This window comes from Bombus terrestris, chromosome 6, assembly GCF_910591885.1.
Source record: "Bombus terrestris chromosome 6, iyBomTerr1.2, whole genome shotgun sequence".
Classification (NCBI taxonomy): domain Eukaryota; kingdom Metazoa; phylum Arthropoda; class Insecta; order Hymenoptera; family Apidae; genus Bombus; species Bombus terrestris.
Window position 1 is genome coordinate 3,397,106 of NC_063274.1, and position 19,694 is coordinate 3,416,799.

The 19,694-nt window shown below is 37.6% G+C and overlaps 1 protein-coding gene across 1 annotated transcript in view; it reads left to right on the top strand.

Moving 5' to 3' along the window:
• The first annotated feature begins 938 nt into the window (after positions 1–938).
• The window catches only part of LOC100644521 (LON peptidase N-terminal domain and RING finger protein 3), a 64,155-nt gene continuing 45,399 nt past the window's right edge, over positions 939–19,694 (top strand). The window contains exon 1 of the mRNA XM_003395871.4: positions 939–3,269. Within this exon, the coding sequence (XP_003395919.1) occupies positions 2,699–3,269 (571 nt within the window). The 5' untranslated portion in view covers positions 939–2,698. The remainder of the gene's footprint in view (positions 3,270–19,694) is intronic.

Below are 19,694 nucleotides of genomic sequence, written 5' to 3' on the forward strand. Positions count from 1 at the left end.
GGACAGGAGTTCAGGTTTTATCGTTACAACAGGCAAATTTATGCATTACGCGCTATTCTGTTAGGATTCTCCATAGATAACCTCATAATCCTGTCGTGATGAGAATTTTAATGTCCGCTTGATGCGCGTTTTATAGCGAGTGTTTTCTTTCTTTTAGATTTTATAGGTTGAAGCGACCTTCGTTACTTTTTAATATTTTCACATGCAAGGTTCAAGACATTAACTCGTTGTTTGCCATACCAGTGACAAATAGCTGACATAAAATCGATTTTAGCTTATCCCATAATTAAGAACATTAACTATACATGGCTAATACATTGATTATACACAAGCGCATCTCGCTACAATGATAAGTATAAGAATTAGCTGCAGCTCGAAATTACGCCGTTCTTCCCCAATACATATCTTCGCTAGCGCCAGACGCCTTATAACGAAATATTTTCCTACGTTTCTCAATCATTTTTCATCTATATCTTTTATACGTTAACACAATTATGAATGTAATGTTTAAAAAATAGAGCTGCATAGTAGATATACTCAATTCTACATATATCACGATCATACGAATGGTACCAGGATCGTCAATAACATTTTCATTATCAAAATAAATTTATATTACGATTTATTACTCTTGCATTATTTAATCGCGAATGCGTAAGTAAAAAAATGATAAGATAAAGACAGTGTACGATCTTTGCATCCATTGTACAATATGTACATATTATGCACGTAGCTTCTGGCTCGTAGAACACGCGTGCGGACCCGGCAGTCTTGAATGCATCGGTTGCATCGCGCAAACGTGGCCACGAGCGCGCGAAAGAGCGAGAGAAAGAGAAAGAAAGCGAGCAATGCGTTTATAGCGCGTCTGCGTAGTCAGCGGTCGGTTGGCCGGTGCACACCGACTCACGCACGATACACACCGAGGGGAGCAGCGCACGCAGGTCTGCTCTCGGTGCTGGGTAAAACGGAATACCACGACGTAGACCAAGTAACGTTACTGCTCATGCTCAGTAAGATTCCTAGAGCCCGGAGAGCCGAGGCTCGCCCGTGGAATAATTGATCCAATCGAAACTCGCCTCGCTCCCGCCACGTTTTGTGCACTGACGCGACGCTCTTTATGTAAGCTTGCCGCGGTCGCGCATCCCGCTGCCTCGTCCACGATTTTACCGCGGCGACAAACTTCTCGTGTGTTCGTGCCACCGTTCGTAACTTCACAATAGACAGACCCTTCGACGAATCCATTTCGCGGAACGAAAGCCTTGGACGATCCAGAGGAAGATAACCGACGACCAACAACAAGTGTCCTGGTTAAACAGTCCACCACCCTTGCGTCTCTTCGCCCTTGCCACGAGCCACAACCTGTTTTAGCGTACGATCTGCGTAGAAGGTTACGTGTCGCGTTCGCTCGTTCGTTTATCGAAGAAGCTTTATGCCTCGGCGGTATTCGGGCTCGTCGAAGCGCGGGTAGCTAAGGGGACAGGACGCGCGGTCAGGCAACGCCGCTCGATACGCTCGAGTAGCACGAAGACGCGCTTCGGAGGAGCCTGTTGATACTCCGAGACTATGTCGACCCCGAGATGAACGGAACTTTGACGATATATTATAATAAGGACTGTATAAAGGGGGTTCTTCGGTCACTGCCTCGGTGATGATTGCTCAAAGGATATCCACCCCCGCAAGTGTGAAAATATTCACCCTGAGATAAAGGATAACGGATTCATTCAGGAATAACGAATTCGTTCAAACTGCAATTTCTTTAAGATGAATGTGACATTTGATCGATCAGAGGAGCAGTTTAAAAAGACAGGAGCATCCTGATAAGGTTAAGAAGAGACGAGGCGTTAAGCCGAACGAATCAAGGGGGATCTTAGTGGCGGCAGGATGATGCCTGAGATTCGTAGTGGGGGTGTGGTCCGACACCGACGCGAACGCCTACGTAGAACGTAGACCCGTGATATAGCACGATTCGTGCTATCACGAAACAGTTGGTGAGGTAGAGGCAGTGAAGAGTCGAAGGTGTATGTACCGCCGTGCGGCGCTGTCGTCGCCGCCGCTTGGCTTGCCACCACGGCTGCACCGACGCGACGCCGCCACCACCGCTGCCGGCCACCCCTCGCCTGCTGCTTGCCCGGTTGGTTTACGTTTCTGACAGTGGCCCGAGCGAGCGGTGACAGCCGAGCCAGCAGTCTTCAGTGCGCCGTCGTGCTGTGCGTAGCACCGTTTCTACGTTCTGTGCGCCGTAAATTCTCTTACCGCGTGGTCGGCCAGCTGTCAAACGTGCGACCGACGACCGACTTATCAAACGGACGAGGCGTCGATGCGGCTACCGATAAACACGCAAATTGATCCGATAATTCTCCGCGTCAAGTGTTTTCGTTGCATCGGGACGTGTTTTTCGGTCGACCGATCGATACGATCGTTGTCTTTTTTTTAAGCAAGAGATTAAACAAAAGCGAAATAAACGAGAAAGATCGTACGATCTTTCAAAGTGGATGGATAAAGTAAAATGCGCATCGTTCTGAGAATTTTCTTCTCAAAGTTATCGACCAGCGGATCGTGCCGGGCAGTTTACCCCGCGATCGACGTGTGCACGTAATCGTTCGGACACGCGCGTCGTTTCTCCGAAAACAACAAGACCGATCCCGGGCAGAGGAGGATTTTTCCAATAATCTGTCGCGCTTCGTATATCTCCGCGAATATGACCGAGTTGGCAAAAGAAGCTTTCGCCTCGCGCAACTATCGTCTCGCTGTAGAAATGTACGAGCGTAGCTTGAAGCAGCAGGCGCCGAGTTTTGAAGTGCTCGTTGGCTACGGGGATTCCTTGGCCAAGTGTGGTCGAATCAGAGAATCCATCGGTGTTTACTCGAGATGTTTGTCAGAGGGTTCCGTACTACCAGAGAGATTAAAACATCTGGCGAACGCTTTGCTGGATGAATTGTCTGGAACCGCGATCACGGCCACGGGTTTCAGAAAGAAGATAGAGACGTCGTTCGCGTGTCCCCTTTGCGAGGGAATCTTGTGTCAACCAGTGACCACGAACTGCGGCCATACGTACTGCAAGAATTGCGTAGAACCGGGCAAGAGCTGTCGCGTGTGCGGTCAAAAGATTGTCGCTGTGAGTGAGACGAATGTGCTGGTGCAGAGACTGGTGGAAAAGTGGTGGCCACGCGAGGCAGAAGCCAGCAGGGCAAGACACGAGGGTGACATTTTGATGAAGGAGGGACACCTGGGTCAAGCCCTCGAGAGGTACAACCTCGCAGTTCATCTTGGTGAGTATTTCTTTCAGAATTTCTTGCGTCTCGAATCTCGTCTCTGTCTATATGAAGCAGCTCTTCCGTTATTTTTTATATCGTTGTTCGTGACACTTTTCGAGTAATTAATTTTGGAGTGAGAAAGCATCTATATATATGTATACGTAAATAGTTGCTCAAAATTGTACACTTGTATCACAAATCATAATATACTTGGATAAATTGAAGCTACATGTTTTTTATTTTTTATACAAGAACAATTTTTAAATTCAGCACACTGTCAACAAATTCTATACACGCAACATTTTATTTTTATTTGAAGATTAAACGTAATGTCTCCGTAGTCTTCTTAGATATTACAAAAATATTTATAATTTTTCATTATGCCGTCGTTCTTTTATCAATAGTTCATACAGATTTATCATTTATTTTTAAATGCTTTAAAATTGGGATTGGGATTTTCAACTATCTATATCAGAATACTCGTTTAATCACTGTCGATTAGCTGTTCCGAAAATAAACAGATTAGTATTTACCGAGTTCTTAATTTATAGCGATCAAGTAACAATTTTGTGGATTACTTTTATCTCGATGTAAAGAACGATTTTTCTGCATTGGTATACAGAAGATGGCACGTACACCAAATAAGTTAGAAGACACGTTTCGATTTAGCCGCACGATGTAACTCTGATTGTCCTTTGTCTCCCTTTTTATGCAATCAGCCGCAGAGACACGCGATTTGCGTACAAGAAAAGTTTACTCGTGCTACTAAATTCTCACCAGGGATTACAAAGTAGTTACATAAAGATCATTACGAAACAGCGAATCCGGATAGCGTTACGAACCGCAGAAGATCGAATTAATTTGCATGTTCCGATTTCAAAGATAGCACGATACGCAAAGATAAAAGAACGATCGTTTTAAACGGATTGACTTGAAAGAAAGGGAAGAAAATGATACGGTTCGGTCGGATGCTTTTTAAACTTGACAAAACGTAGCTGGTATTTCATGAATGGTATTTCGTTCGCACATGCGAATATTTACTACGTGCTCAATCTGTGGATAACGTTGGTCGTGTTACTCGCCCATCATAGAAAGTTTTTTTATGACAGAAACGCATTCCACGTTTTTACAAATAACGTCGTAAATCATATGCACTCGGACGATCCTCTTTGTTCCGCGCATGAATTACTGACATACCGCGTCTTCTTTCGCTTCGTCGTTTAAACTCATTGACCATTCGAATGTCCGAGGAACGGATTTTATTCTTTCATATTCTTGACCGCTCAATTTTTCTCTTTTACTCTCGTAAAAGAGTGCTCGAGAAAGATGGTTTATGACAGAAATTCATAAGTACAGTTAGCATAAAGGTAAGAAAAATTCTAAATAGCATGTCCGCAGGTTTTTGTGTACTTCTTGAAAATAATATACATTTATCAGCAGCTGTTAAGATATTTTTAACTTACGATGTTTAAAATAAGTAGAGACTTTGGTATAGAGTGAATCAGATGTCTAAAAATAAGCTGATTACTCAGTGTTTTATTTAATTTGAATACACGGTGGACTTGAACTGTCTTGAACTTCCAAAGCAACAAATTTCTGTTTCTCGGGTATTAAAGTTTCGTAAAAATTGTCGTGCCTGTATCGGTCAAATTTATAAGTTTATTAGCCTTTGTTCGAAGAGTAAACGCGTCTAAATAAACATTTGGCTACTCGATTTAACTTACAGTGATCCGCGTAGAAAGGTATTCGTGAGGAAGGGCAAATGCAGTTCTTATTCTTGCGTCTCGCATACGTGGATTTTAATCGCCCCGATTCAAGTTCTGGTTGACGACCTCAATGCGCGTCCTTTGTTCAGATTCCCAGACGTCGGAACGTCTCGTAGACTCGTTTCTATTTTTTAATCCATGACGTTATGCTATAATCATCGTAGGTCTCGACTTTGCGACAATCGTCGAGTCAGGATGTTTTCGATCGTAGTAAAAGATATGTATGAAGTTTCTCAATTTATGTGAACGCTGCTTAATACGAATTGACTAATTCCATTTTTAAATTCTTTTCAATGGGTGGTATATTGTTTCGATTATTTTTTCAGAAATATTTGAAAAACATATTTTCCTCTCCAAATTTTATTGTTTAATAGCGTTTTTACGTTATTCTGTTTGTTATTTATACCTTTTAACGTAATAGTGGAATTACACAAATGTATGACACCTGAAATTTTTCCAATAGTATCCCCTCAAAAAGGAAATCGATTCTTATGAACATGTTCATTCGAACAGTATCAAGGATGCACATACATTCACCTCTAATCCGCAACGTTACTCTAAAAATAAATGACGAGTAATGATCGATTTATTTTATGTAACCTATTCAATCTACTATTACTATAATACTATATTTACTATATATTTACTATATATTACTATATTTACTATAATTACTATAATACTATATTATATAGTATTATAGTTATTGTCACCAATATACTTTATATATATGCTTCATAAAAATTAATAAATAAGCAAACGTAAAATTAACGATTAAATTCACGATTCTCCGTAATGGTACAATGTACATATAAATAGATTTCCAAAAGAAAAGAAAATACGTCTGCGGAAAAATTAAGCGAACCAATCGAAGTCGTCAAAATGCACCGTTCTGAATTTTATTAATATTATCGATTCGCTAAATTTCTTTTTAATTAACAAACGCTCAATCTACGCTGCATTTCTTCTGAAGAAGACGTTTCGAACGTAGCGAGCGCAAATACACCGTGGTGAAACCCTGTTGAAGGAATTCTCCCGCGAAGATAAAGCGGCGGCTGCAGCAGGCAGGTAAAGCGATTCTCTCGATCCCACTGGAAAGAATAACTGAATCGATCGCATTCCTTCTCCCTCTTCGGTGCATGCCGAGTGCACCGAACGGTCTCGCGCGTGGAAAGGGAGAGACGGCTACGTTCGAATGCGAAGACGACGACGTCGGTAAGTTCACGGCCAGTCTGAGGCGGTTCTTATATAACGCGGGTACGTGAGAGAGAAAGAGGAGGAAAGGGAGACGAGCAAAGACAAGGGAAAAAAAGAGAAAGAGAGAGAGAGAGAGAGAGAGAGAGAGAGAAAGAGCGAACGTCGGGATTATTCCGAACGTCGCGTCGCATCGGTCCGTTCGGTGGGACACGGTGCATGTACCGCGAACACAAAGACTTTCTGCATGGAACAAACCGACTCATCCACGGAAAATCTAGCGTATCGCGTATACGCGTTAATTTGAAACGGACGCGACACGTGCCGCGAGATGATCGTTTGCACGCGAAGTAATTTCGGTACAACGCATTTTCGAAATTCCTTAACGCTGGATAAAATCGGACAAATGGTCGAAATAACCGGATCTCGGATTCTCATTGTTCTGGCTGTTGCTAAAAATACGCAGACGCCTTTGGCCAAGTCAATGTTGACTTTTAATAAGACACAGACATGATCCTGTTTACGAACTGGCTCATTTAGTTGATTATTAGTGGATGTCGTGTTACGTATGTAGCGGTTTGTAGTCGACTGAATTAATTTTTTGACGAAATTAAATAATAACTTGAAAGGATTATCTTTATTATGTATTTGTATATATATATTTTTTAATTGCAGAATATTTAGCTACACATTATAGATCGGTAGTTCCGATGTAGAAGAAAATAAGTACATAGATGTTACATATGTATGTAGATTGTTAGTGGAAGGAATAAGCAATGTGAATGAATGCGAATACATATTTTCAGAGATAGCGATGAACTAGGAGTGGCTAATGAATATCGTAGAAGATAGAAAACATGTAAGGATTGATATTTCCCATCAATCTTCCCAGGGATGTTGTACAAGAGCAAAGAGAAAAAGATGTTTTTCTTATTTAAATGTATTTTTAGGGATAAAGATTTAAAAGATTTGTATTTTTTAAATAGGGAATTAACTCATATTTGAAATAACAAAACATCTCTATTGTGTTACTATTTAGAACAACTGTTAATTTATGATACATAATTAAAAAGGAGCAGACATGGAAAACACTTTTTTATGTTTTCGAACATGATGGTTGAATACTAGCGATGAATATTAAGCCTCAATTGTCTCGTTGTGATAGCATCTTCGTTCATTCGTAAGCGAAATAAAATAGATAATACAATAATGTTATATAATGGTAATTATATAACTTTTATTTAGTAAATTTTTTTAATATATAAACTTTTATATAACATTATCGCGCAACTTACGATAAGAATAGCTATCTTTTCGCTGTTTCCGCTCTCTCTTTTTATTAAAGCAATTATCAAATGTACTCGCGTAGGGAAGAGGGAGAGTTACAATATTTTACCTCTTCAAATTCAGTGTCAATATTGTTAGAAGAAATACGTGACTTTCAGATTTTTAGTAGGATCTTTAGGTATGTTGCTCTGTTCCTCTAAAATTGTGGAAAAAATCCCCGAGTCTTAAACTTTTGATAGAAAATTGGCGTGAGCCATTAAATTATGGAAAGTGGAATTTTGTACAGTGATTCATTTTTGTTTTATCGTTTTATCATTTTTCTTGCGATCTAAGTACATATTAACAACTAAGAAATGAAGTTCCCGACTTTTTTCTAGAATTAAAGTTTGAAAGCGTGTTCGCTACTTCCCTAATAATCTAAATAACCTGTTTTGAGCTGAATTGAGAGAATAGACCAACGAGTAGTCGATAATAACTTAAGATATAACACGGATGCGACTCTAAACCGCCAGTTAAAGAAGAAAAGGGGAATAAAATAATGACAAATTTTTGTTGCAATCAAGTGACTTTTATGGAGAAAGAAACATGTACTCGTAATACTAAGTATCTTTAGTACATATATAAAACATTGGCGGCATTTAAATGTTACTTCTCAATCAAGGGGAAAAGAAACAGTGTACGATAATAATCTATCGTGATCGTGCTTAAAGGAGAGAAAAAAACCACACTGATTCAGCAAATACAAATTTATTTGTTGCATTTTAAAGTAAGGTGTTGTGAGAAAAGTATTCAGTATAATCGTTGGACGTGTCGCGCGCTCTAATAATTAGTTACCTGTTACGTTATGTAGAAGACGAGGTAAAAAAAGAAGCAGGAAAATTTAAGAATAATCCTAATAGAATGGATTCCTGCAATGCTTCAGAGAATTAAAGAATCGATCTGTCGTTATTTAAAGATAAACCAAGTATTAACATTTCAGATTTCAAGAGATTAATTCTTTCAGGTCTGATGTAACATCCTGATTGAATTCTCTAAAAGTATACGTAACGTAATCCAAGGGACTTAAAAAAGAAAATTATAGCAGATTTCTGCACAATATATATGCACATATTACATACTTTATATACGTGGATGAAATTGTAAAACAAAATGAACCTAAATTTTAATAAATCCATTATTTATCTATATCGTAGGAATAAAATAAGATAGATCTCTTTATTTGCTGGTATTATTGATTAAAAATTAAATTATCGTTTATATGCTGATAAATTGCTTCCATTTCCAGGAATGTACAATATAGTCGTAAGCGATTCTTATTTTCATATACACTCTGTCCGTACCACGGGATCTTCTGTGTAAAAGATAATCTACGATGATGAAGATAACGAGGACGATCTCGGCAAGGACGATTAGTCATGGAGCATGGATTACGTGTTATCGCGACTACGCGTCATTGTTCTTGGTAATCGTTTGCCAACGGTATCAGAAAGAGAAGTTCCACGGTTTGTGAAGTACCACCGTGAGAAAACGCGCGGCGAACATCTGTTGCCACTTTATGAAGCAACGCTTCGGCGGAACTTTTCATTCCGTCGAACAGAATTCAATTTTCTCTATGTTGCATACTCGCGACTTTACCGTATAATCTTTCTAATAATTTTCTAATTATAGTGTTATCTTTCTATATCTGAGAGCTTAATAAATTGGAAGAGCGTCGTACGTTTCATTCGAAAAAGTTAAATTGATTTGGTAGATGTTAAAACATAAACGCATTTAAGAAATTTAATTTAGTAATATAGGTAATCAATTTAGTTACGTAATGTAAGAAAAGAAAATATGCGATAGTGTTTTGCAACATGTTTACAGGTATGTCTCAACTTGAGACACGTAATCTCTTTAACCTCTAGGATACTAATCTTTAGCAAAGCGCATTAAGAGGCATTGTTTAACCAAATTCGTAGATTCTACTTAGGGCTCGGAAATTATATAATATATAATACGGATACCATAAATGTCGGCGTCAACGAAAATACGATTTGACATTAGAAACATGGGTAAATCTATTGCAAAAGCTTTCCTGTAAACGTTCTTTGTTTCTTTATTTCGTTATATAAAATTCGCAAATTCGCTCTTTCGTTCCAAATTATCATCGCAATTCAAATAATGAAACGCAGTAACTTCGCTCAAAGTATCATGTAGCAGAGAAATATTGTACCAATCGAAGCGAATCGATCGGGGCAAAGCGAATTCGTGAAACAATATGCAGGTATTATTTCGAGTGGTGTGTCAAGCTAGAAATATGCTGCGTTCTATAAAAGGAGCTTTCCGTGTATGCCCCGAACCAGTGATGCTGAACACTGTACCGTGTGATGTGTAGCGCGCTTTTAATTTATTCCCGAGACACGACACACGATGGCTAATGGCCACGATGAACCATCGTATGGTCATATACTGGACAGAGTCGACCTGTGGATCGCTGGTATGCAGTCAAAATTACGTAAGCGCCAACGACGCAGAAACTAAATTTAAAGAAGCAAAAACGAATCGCGTAGTCGAAGGCATAAGTCATTTACGAGTGGTTGTTCCGAGAGCTTATTTGCTTGGTTGCACCTGCACCGTCCACCTGGCTTTTCGTTCAGTCGTGCACGCTTTAATTTCCCCTCTTCATCAAACGAGCAAGGAACCAAACTCGTCTTGAACTCCTTCGAAGACGTTGCGTGCACGCCAAATCGATTTTGTCTTACAATTAGTCCATTTTAGTATAATCGGTTGTGAACGAAGTTGATACCACTATGATAATTTTTCTTCTTTATTTTTGTGCGAAATTGTACAATTTTTGTAATCCTCTGTTCTTTTTATTTTCTCGACGATAAGAACATGGTTTGATATTATATAATCGGTTATTGATGTGGCAGAATACTTGGAAGATTCTTTATCTCAATAACGTTATCTCGCGTTCCTAGAAGTAGATCAATAAATCAGATATCAGCAAACGAAACTTTATTTCTATCGGAAGTAATTTGTATATGATTATGTGATACGTTTAAAATATGTAAGTACATTTATCTATTGAAATGAGTTCATTATTTCGAGAGTTATATAATCATGTAAAATTCTTTATACGTATTATAAATCATAAGATAATTGCTTTTCGCCAATTGTTTTATGCGGTGTAATTTATTTTCTAATTCAGTAGCCAAACGACCGGCAATATTTTATTCGAGAAAAGAAAATAGCTATGAAAATCGTGCTGTTTAATTAAATAGGTTAATTTAAATGAAATAAATTATTTTTTTCTTAAATCTCAATTGATTAACGATTGGAACTGACCCACCTTGAATATCTAATATAGCGCTATACAACGTATATTTAATATTTCACGATCGAATGAAATGAACAAAAGAAACTAATCATAGTTATCTATGATTTGAGTTACAAAAGGCAATTACGTTCGCATGTAGTTTTAGTAAAGGAAGTTAATTACTATTTACATTTCATCGCGTGAGGAAAGAATGCTTCTCAGCAATCATACTCTAATTAAAACGAATCATTTGCATACGAGTCGCCGCGAACGTTGCCGCGTGAAATGTTCAAATTACTATTGTCTCCCGTTAGTTGTGATAAGATTGATTGATGGTTGTTAGATCGAAGGAAAAGAAATTGTTCGTGAATTTTAAGGAAGATACATAACGAAAAGCATTTGCCAAGAGTGACCATTGTCTTGCGAGTATTTTCGTGAAGAATCGTGGTATCTCGTTTCTGCAAAGTGAGCTATAATTATCGTTCAAATGGATGCTGTACACTTTATGCGTATAGCATGTGCTCGTGGCACGTCCGATGACAGACGAGAACAACGGAGAATGGTTTCACGTTTTTTCACGGAAAACATATTATTTCGAAGCAGAAAAATTATACGGAACGTGAGATATTTGGTATAGGAACAAAACTGCCGATAAAATGTGAAGAGAACAATGACATATCAGAAATAAATATTTGATTGCTTTTTATCTAAATACGAAGGAAAAGTATTTAATGTAAAATTCGAATAAATAAAATTTAACTTCAGATAATCTTGTCCCTTTAAAGTACGAAACAACAATTCTAAAGAGATAACGATAGCACTAACAAGATCTACTTTTAGCAACAGTAATAACGACAATCATTGAAGAACATATATAAAATAAATATAAATATAAAATATCGTGCAAGATTGAAAGATCGAATATCACAAAGAGATTACGAATGACATACTTTTTACGATTTCTTACAGAACTAATTTTGTTGTAATTATTAATTTTGTACAATTACTGACTGATTGCCATCGTTGAAGAATTATCTTTATAAAATACGGATTAAGCGAATTAAGTTATTGGTAAAGCAAATGATTACTAAAGTTATCTGAAGGAATCTCTATATCAGTTTTAAGAAATCTCATAACTCCACTTGAAAACAAGTTCATCTCCCTGAAAAAATTATCTTTCGTCCCACATTTGTCACACAAAATATCATCTTATATCATTCTATGTTACTTATCTATTTATATATAAATAGAAATAAAACTACAAAAAGGAAATTCGTCGTTTGGATTTGACAGTTTAATTTTAAACGACAGAGGAAACATCGTAATTCTGTAAAGGTGTAAGCATAGGTTTATTATGTAATAACGATAATCAATCTTGATACGTTTATCGTACGTTTACTTTCCTTTTCTCTGTCTCTGCTCTCCCTCTTTCGCGGTTGATAAGCAGTACAAGATTACTACGTCGTTCCCACGGACTTTGTTGCACGTAAAGTAAACACGAGCACGTTCTCGATGGCTATTGTTCGCGAAATCGTGGATCGTGTGAGAACTGACTGTATCTTCGCGGCCGAGAGAGCGTCGATCCGCGTAAATCGTGTTCTTTGTTCCAATTCGTGTAGGGAATAACGTATCAGGAATAGTACACAGTAAATGTCTATTTTTATTGAGATGTTTTTCTTGCTCGTTGATAGGATTTCTAGGAATGAAGCTGGCGAATAGTTACGTAGGTGATTTATGACAGGATGATTCGCTTTTTAGGTCACTTTGTGCTCGGGACATGTTAAACGCGAGGAAACGTAAAAATATAAAAAAGAAGACTAAAGAATTTTAGTAAAAGATACATACATACATACATACATACATACATACATATATATAGTTCTAATTCGTTCATTAAAGCGTAATCTTTCATTGACTATTTATTTATTAGTTTGATTTAAATTACAGCCTTTAGAGAAGCGTATTTCGACGTTGAATTATTTGCTATGATCAGTCTGTTACTATAGTTTGTATCATTTAATTTTATAGTCTGATGAAAGTTCACTTCTGATTTTGTTCTAGTTTCGATACCCAACGGATTATCAGAAGTCTTTCTAAAAAAATTGTGTAAACCATCTGCTGTAATTAGTTCTCACATACGCATTTCTCTACCACAATATTATTCTATCCGCTAAATATAAGATCAATGTACAATGGTTCTCTGTTATTGTGCAAACATTTGTTACGATCAACATATTTCTATAGTTCTAATCTATATTTAGACTGCAGGCTAACGTTCGATGATTGTTTTTTGTATCGAATCGCTTGCTGCAATCAATCAACTGCTACGGTTTCGCTCCATTTCCATATATTAAGTAAACATTCAACGAGGGTTGTCCACGATAATTGAATTCCTTATTGCAAATCAATTTCACTGTTATTTTAGAATTGTTTTCGAGAAATAACAAACTTTTATATAAACGGAGATATAAATAGTTTATTTATGATATCAAATAATACATTTTCTATTTACATGTACATTAATATTTCGATATATGTATAGTCGAATACTATGTTTGTTTCGCCAATTTTCCCATTTAATTCATCGCATTTAGTACAAAATTCCAAGCGTTTCTACGACATACAATTCGCAAGCCGATTCACTCGTTCTCCATTTACTCCACGCACGCTGCGCCTTCCATAGAAAGCGGGAATCGTGTTCGAGGCTCAATTTCACGCGTTTCTTCGCTCCAGTTCCCGAGCAGCTCTTTGCAGCCATTTCTCACAATACGAGACACGAGAGAATCGTTGGCTGAACTCGACGTTGCTCCTGGAACCGCGTATTTCATTTCAGGGTCTTGAGTAGAGCGTATGTATCAAACTAAAGCAGGAAGCTGGCTGAGTTTGAATTAAGAAACCCGATGATTTTAGATGAATTAAGAAACCCAACCCTTTGACGACATGCTGACTTTGAGAAACGAATATAACGCACTGAAGAGATATAACGAAAAGATACAAGTCTTTGACGTACTCTACGTTGGGTATACATATTGTTGGTGGTTTATAACAGTCGGTAGAAGCGAACGTTTTTATTAGACTAACATCTTTAATCCGCTTATACTTTTTGGATGGCATACATGTGTCATGTGTTTGTTTAGAACGTGACATATGTTGCCTAAATATTCGGAGTAAAAGTATGAAATGTGTGTTTCGATTTCTCTGAACTTTGTAACGTTGTAAGACGCAGATAGAAGGAGAAGCAGTAACGAAAAGAAATATTGATCAAATTTTTGAAATTTCTCTCCATATTGACGATAGGAATTTAATAGAATTCGATAGTATGAATCGATTGGAAATAAAAATGACAAATGTAATGTTACGTTAACGCGATGTTGCTTCTCACTGGGTCAATGTATTTTTAATACAAACACAATGACGCATTAATCAAATCGAGGCTATCTATGTAAATAAATTACTGCGTCCAAAGTACTATTATATTAGTAACCTGACACCGTTATTCGTTGGTATATCTTACAATTTCGTTACATCAACTACGATAACTACCTATATGTTTTGTCCGTGGTATCGGTCGAGGAACGAATCAAGGCACGCGGAACTTCATCGCGCCGCGAGTCGGAGCGAGTCGGCCGCGCGTGTATGGACCCTTGCCAAATTCGGCACGCTTTGCTCCTTCTTACCTTTATCTCGGTTGGAAAGGCGGCGGCGGGAGGACGTGGCCGCGAATTCTAAAGAGCGCCAGGGACCAAGGACGCACCCGTGGTGTTCAAGTGATTCGCAAAGAGAGCAACGGGAACGCGACACAGTCGTGTCAGGGCCACGATCAACCGGAGGCCGAGCAGCCGACAATGGAAACGAGGACTCGCGAATTTCGCGACCGTCTCCTCCTCTATAAATATTAATCTTTTGTGTCCGGCTTTCAACGTCGATCAACGCGATCTTTGCGTTTCGAGAAGCTTTTCTAGTTCGAGTAACGGGAATTCTTCTCTGGCTGCACCTTTGCCTCGTTCTGGCTATCAAGGTTCATTTATGAGATTTATGTTTTCGAATTAATCTCTTATCGTTGAATCTTGGAGTACTTGCCTCACGCGTTATGGAATTTTTTGGAGTAACCCTTAACTATGACTGTGCAATTTTGTTCCAGTCCGTCTGTGTTCGTTCTTTTTATCGATCGGAAAGAGATACGTATGAAAACATTTACATACTTTCTATAATTAATTACGGTGGTGAATGAACGAAAGATAAAAATGATTTTATGTGTCAGAAAACGTATGTAAAGTGTATATATTGGCTTGGCAACTAAGTGATTGCGGATTTTGTCATTAGCTGGTATTGACAAAACCTGCAATCACTTAGTTGCCAAGCCAATATATCAAGCAAACGATTATACTCGATAATTGAAATAATCAATCGAATGATTATTTAATTAGTTAGAATGTCGATATGAAACAATCTCCATGAAAGCATACGGAAACTGTTATTAAGTTACCTATTCCCTTCTGTTATACGAAAATACAAATCCGTAAACGCTCGTCAAGCGAATCCTGTGTATCGAGTCGTGGAATAAAAATTGTTTGAAATAGTTAGCAATGCAGGTATTCGTTGCGTGATCAGCAAATAGAACGTCGATCTGCAATCGCACGAAAATATCGTTCGATATACGAAAAGAGTGAGTCGTTTCTTCGGAACGTATTTTCGTGGTATGTGCCCATGCGCACGTATGTACGTTGGAGCATGAAAATACGGTCTGACTCATTTGGTTTTCCTAATGAGATTTTCACGATACGACGATAACTTACATAAGTTTCCCACTGCGACGTTGCGACTGATACGTAATTTCTTTCGTCGTAAAAACATATGATAAGCCCTTAAGAATGCGACACATATTTTCTTGCGAGAAGAGTTTCCTCCAAAACTCGCTACTCTACAGCCATTTTTCTGTAATCTTCGTGAAAGTCGCTATAGCTGCAACCTCGTATTAAATTGTTTACAAATTTTCTTGCTACGTTCACAACATATAAGACACGATATTTATGTAAGACTTTACATAATAGAACGTACGAAGACGTATTCAGATAGGCACAAGGATTAATTGATGTGGATTGATTTAAGAATGACAACATTGACGTGCATATCTTTCGATATATCTGGCGTAAATGTTATAATATTTAAAAAAAATAACAAAATTGAAGAGGATTAATGGCTTTTAAAGGCGCTGATTATCCTATCGAAACGAGAAAGTGTAGCATAAATTTATAAAAGAATTTGTACCTCCTCTTTTAAAGAATCAAATTCCGTGACATTTTTTTAATTGGGATATATGCTAATTAGGTCATATATAAAACTTCGCACTACGTTTTAATATTATTTTCCGAAAACAACGATCTACCGACAACCAATCAAACGAAAAATATCAGTCGACATAGATTCGTAAATAAATCGTTTGAATATCACTGTAGAAAACTACTTTCCACTTTACACGTTGGTGCAAAGAAAGGATCATGCCAACGACATTTCGCCACCTCATCGTCGTGCAGTCAACGAGGCAGCGCGCATTCTGACTCATTTTGTTTTCTCAATAAGTTTGTCACGTCCCTACAAATAGCATTATGTAAACCTGTAACACATCTCGTATATGATATTTTCTTGCGTGGATCGCTCTTTGATGTACAGTAGCGCGCAAAAGTATTGGGACAAATGTATGCAACTTTAAGTTTAGTCCATCGATCTTAAGAATATTAGGTACCCTACAGTGATTATAGGTGACCAATCATTGTTACGTTGGAAAACAAATTAATTTGTAACTAGTTATGGTTTAGAGTAGAAACTGTTGCAAGATCTGCAGATATCTAATGGTTTTAAACTTTTTATAAATATAAACAAAACGTGCCATTTCATAGAGAAATTATTGTAATAAAAATTAAGAAGAAAAAGTTTGTCCGTGATAACAACGTATCCAGTTAGTATGTAAGATATTTTTAACCTACATATGTCAATCAATGTTTCGAAAGAATGATTACAACATAATATTATTTGTCGATTTCTGCAGTAGTACCTACATTGGCGTAGGACGATAATCGTTCTGCTCAGTTAATATAAAATTTAACTAATAAATTCAGTATAAATCCAAAATACAAAAGTCATATTAATCTGAAAGATATAAAAAAAAGTGTGATTCTGTTGGTGTTAAGAAACAACTCAGATTGCATATGATAAAACGCCGTGACATTCTTTCCATCGTTGTGCTTTCCAATGTATGTACGTAATTCGAAGGCGTACGTATAATAATCTCGACGCTGCAAACACACCTATCATATTTATTTTATCGACGCTCGATTCGTTTAATTGCCATGACATAAATTGTGCCAGCTCGCAAGAAAGTTCAAAACTTTTGCACACCACTGTATCTTACGCATTATCCGCAGTTCACTAACTGTCATCTCGGCTCATAGGCAATTTTCGGATCACATGCATTCGATTATCTTGCTGTAACATCGTCCATAACGCGACGACGCTGTGTTATTCTCCCGTATCCACAAATACCCTCGAAAGATATTCGATTTCTTCGATTTTCAGGACTTCGGTGATGCAAGACAAGAAATGAAATAAATTTTGGGCATCTTTAACCAACGTTTGCCGGTTGATACTATTGTAAGCGCGGTTTATTTTTGCTGTAATAAAGTTGGATGGCAAAACAGCGATCAGGAGGAAAAGATTCGAGACGCTCGTCGAGATTCCGTCTTCGAAAGTGGGTCGCGACCTCGATTCCGCTTCGATGGTACCCATCCGTCAATCGAAACTGCGATTGTCTCTGCCGCTTTCGTTCTATTACAAATAAACTATCCGCTCGTTCGCTGTTTCTTGTTATTGATATTTTCAGCCCCTTTGTTCGTTGCATCGGAAAGTTGTTCATTTAGGCTTCGAGGACGTGTAATGTACCGAAGCGTCGAACGTTTCGTGGTATTGTATTTGCTTTCGTAACGTTCACAGCGATTGTTATGCTCTTGTGTTTGTTTTTATGCTGAGTCGGCCTTTTGCGACAGATCTCATTCGAGGATTAAGTTTAAATACTTGAGGCATGCAAAATGTATTTAAAAAGATATAATTACAAAGATCACATGTAGGTAATTAGAAATTTCAAATAAAATTCTTTAACGAGTACCATTTTCGTACGTATTTTTATTAGTCGAATAAATGAATCGCATCTCTTATCGATTAATTGACTATAAATCGACAGCAACCTATTAGCTGAGTAGGTTAATTCAGATCGTAAAAATTACTTTAAAGAAATGGGAATAATCTATATTTTATGTCATATTAATGAAAATGCTTGGTCATTAAAATCCCATCTTTCCGACTTTAATTTTTATTTTATTTAATCAATTACAGAACATTGAAATTTCATAAACTTTCCATACAATTTCCTTTTCAAAAACCTTTCTACAAGATAATACAGTCTAATAATTTTTATCCATTTTAACGAGTACTAAAATCCTACAAAGTTCAAAACCACTCTTTCGTAACACTTTGTGCTCCATATAGGAGACTCTTCTCCAACCTGCCAAATAAAGATGCACGAAGGATTGCAATGAAAACGTCCCAAGCGATATCGTCTAATTGGCCAGTTTGTCGCAGCGTTTATTTAGTCGTATTCGAATCATCGACTGTTTGAGTCTAAGACGCAGCAACGGAACTAGATGAACTGGTGTGCACGGGTTTCTCCCACGAGCATTGCCCACGTGGCCAAGTGAGCCAGGCCGAGTTTTGCCTTCGTAGCTACGATAAACACGCGTCACGCTCGGTCGGAACCGCGGTATTGTAAATCCGCGAGAGCGCGTTTCGATTATATAATTATATCGAACGAAATTAATCCGTCCCGGCGTACGTGATTCGTGTCAAGGCGAAAGTAGCGACGATGCTTTCCCGTTGCTCTCGAGGTAACGCGCGTTTATTCGCGAAAGTGTTGAGAAAATTGTCGAGTTTTTCCAACTATAATCGTTCGTGCAATTTCTCTCAATATATCTTTCCGGAATGATTATGGTTATCCGTTACGATTTACTCGCTGAATCCGACGAATGATTACGGATTGAAGGGATCGTAACGAAAACGACTCGGTCAATTTTCGATCTTTTTCTCTAAGACAGCGAAAAATACATCATCTTTTCTTTGTTTTGATTTCAATCCTTTTTGACAGAATATTCATCAGTGACATCATCGCATTACATAATCGTTGTTGAATGTTATCTGTGATTATATCATAGAAGGCCGGTATCCAATTAAGTTGAGAATTGTGTAGCTCATGAATAAGATTGTTTTTCAGGAAGAATATTTCCTAGTTAGGGTGATATAGCGAATCTTATGCTCGCTCGGACTTAATCTTCTTTATTAAATGGCAGGAAAATAATAGAATACTTATGAATATCAAATATTTTTCTATTCCACTACTGTTATCAAACTGAATCATCTTGATATGTCAATCATCGTCTAGGAAAACAGCGATCGAAGTAGCAATTCTGCTGACAGAAACAAATTGAAATTGATTTATCTCTATTTAATTTCTAATTTCATACCTATAGAAGCTCCCTGTTAAAAAGCAGTCCAATTAACGAATTAATTAATTTAAATAGCTAGTCCTCTGTGAGATTTGAACGTTGAAACATCACACAGAGAATTGAATTTGTATATCCATTAAAAACACTAAATCTCGAATATCACACGCTCGTTTACAAGATATGTTACTCGAGAAATGCTTACGTAGTCATCAATTACCGAGCAGTCGCTGTTGCAACTGAGAAATTAGATTTAAGGGGATATTAGTTGAGCATATCGAAACAAAATCTACAATACCTTCGGACTACCGGAGTAGAATTACGAAACAATCGAGAGACGTTTTAAAAG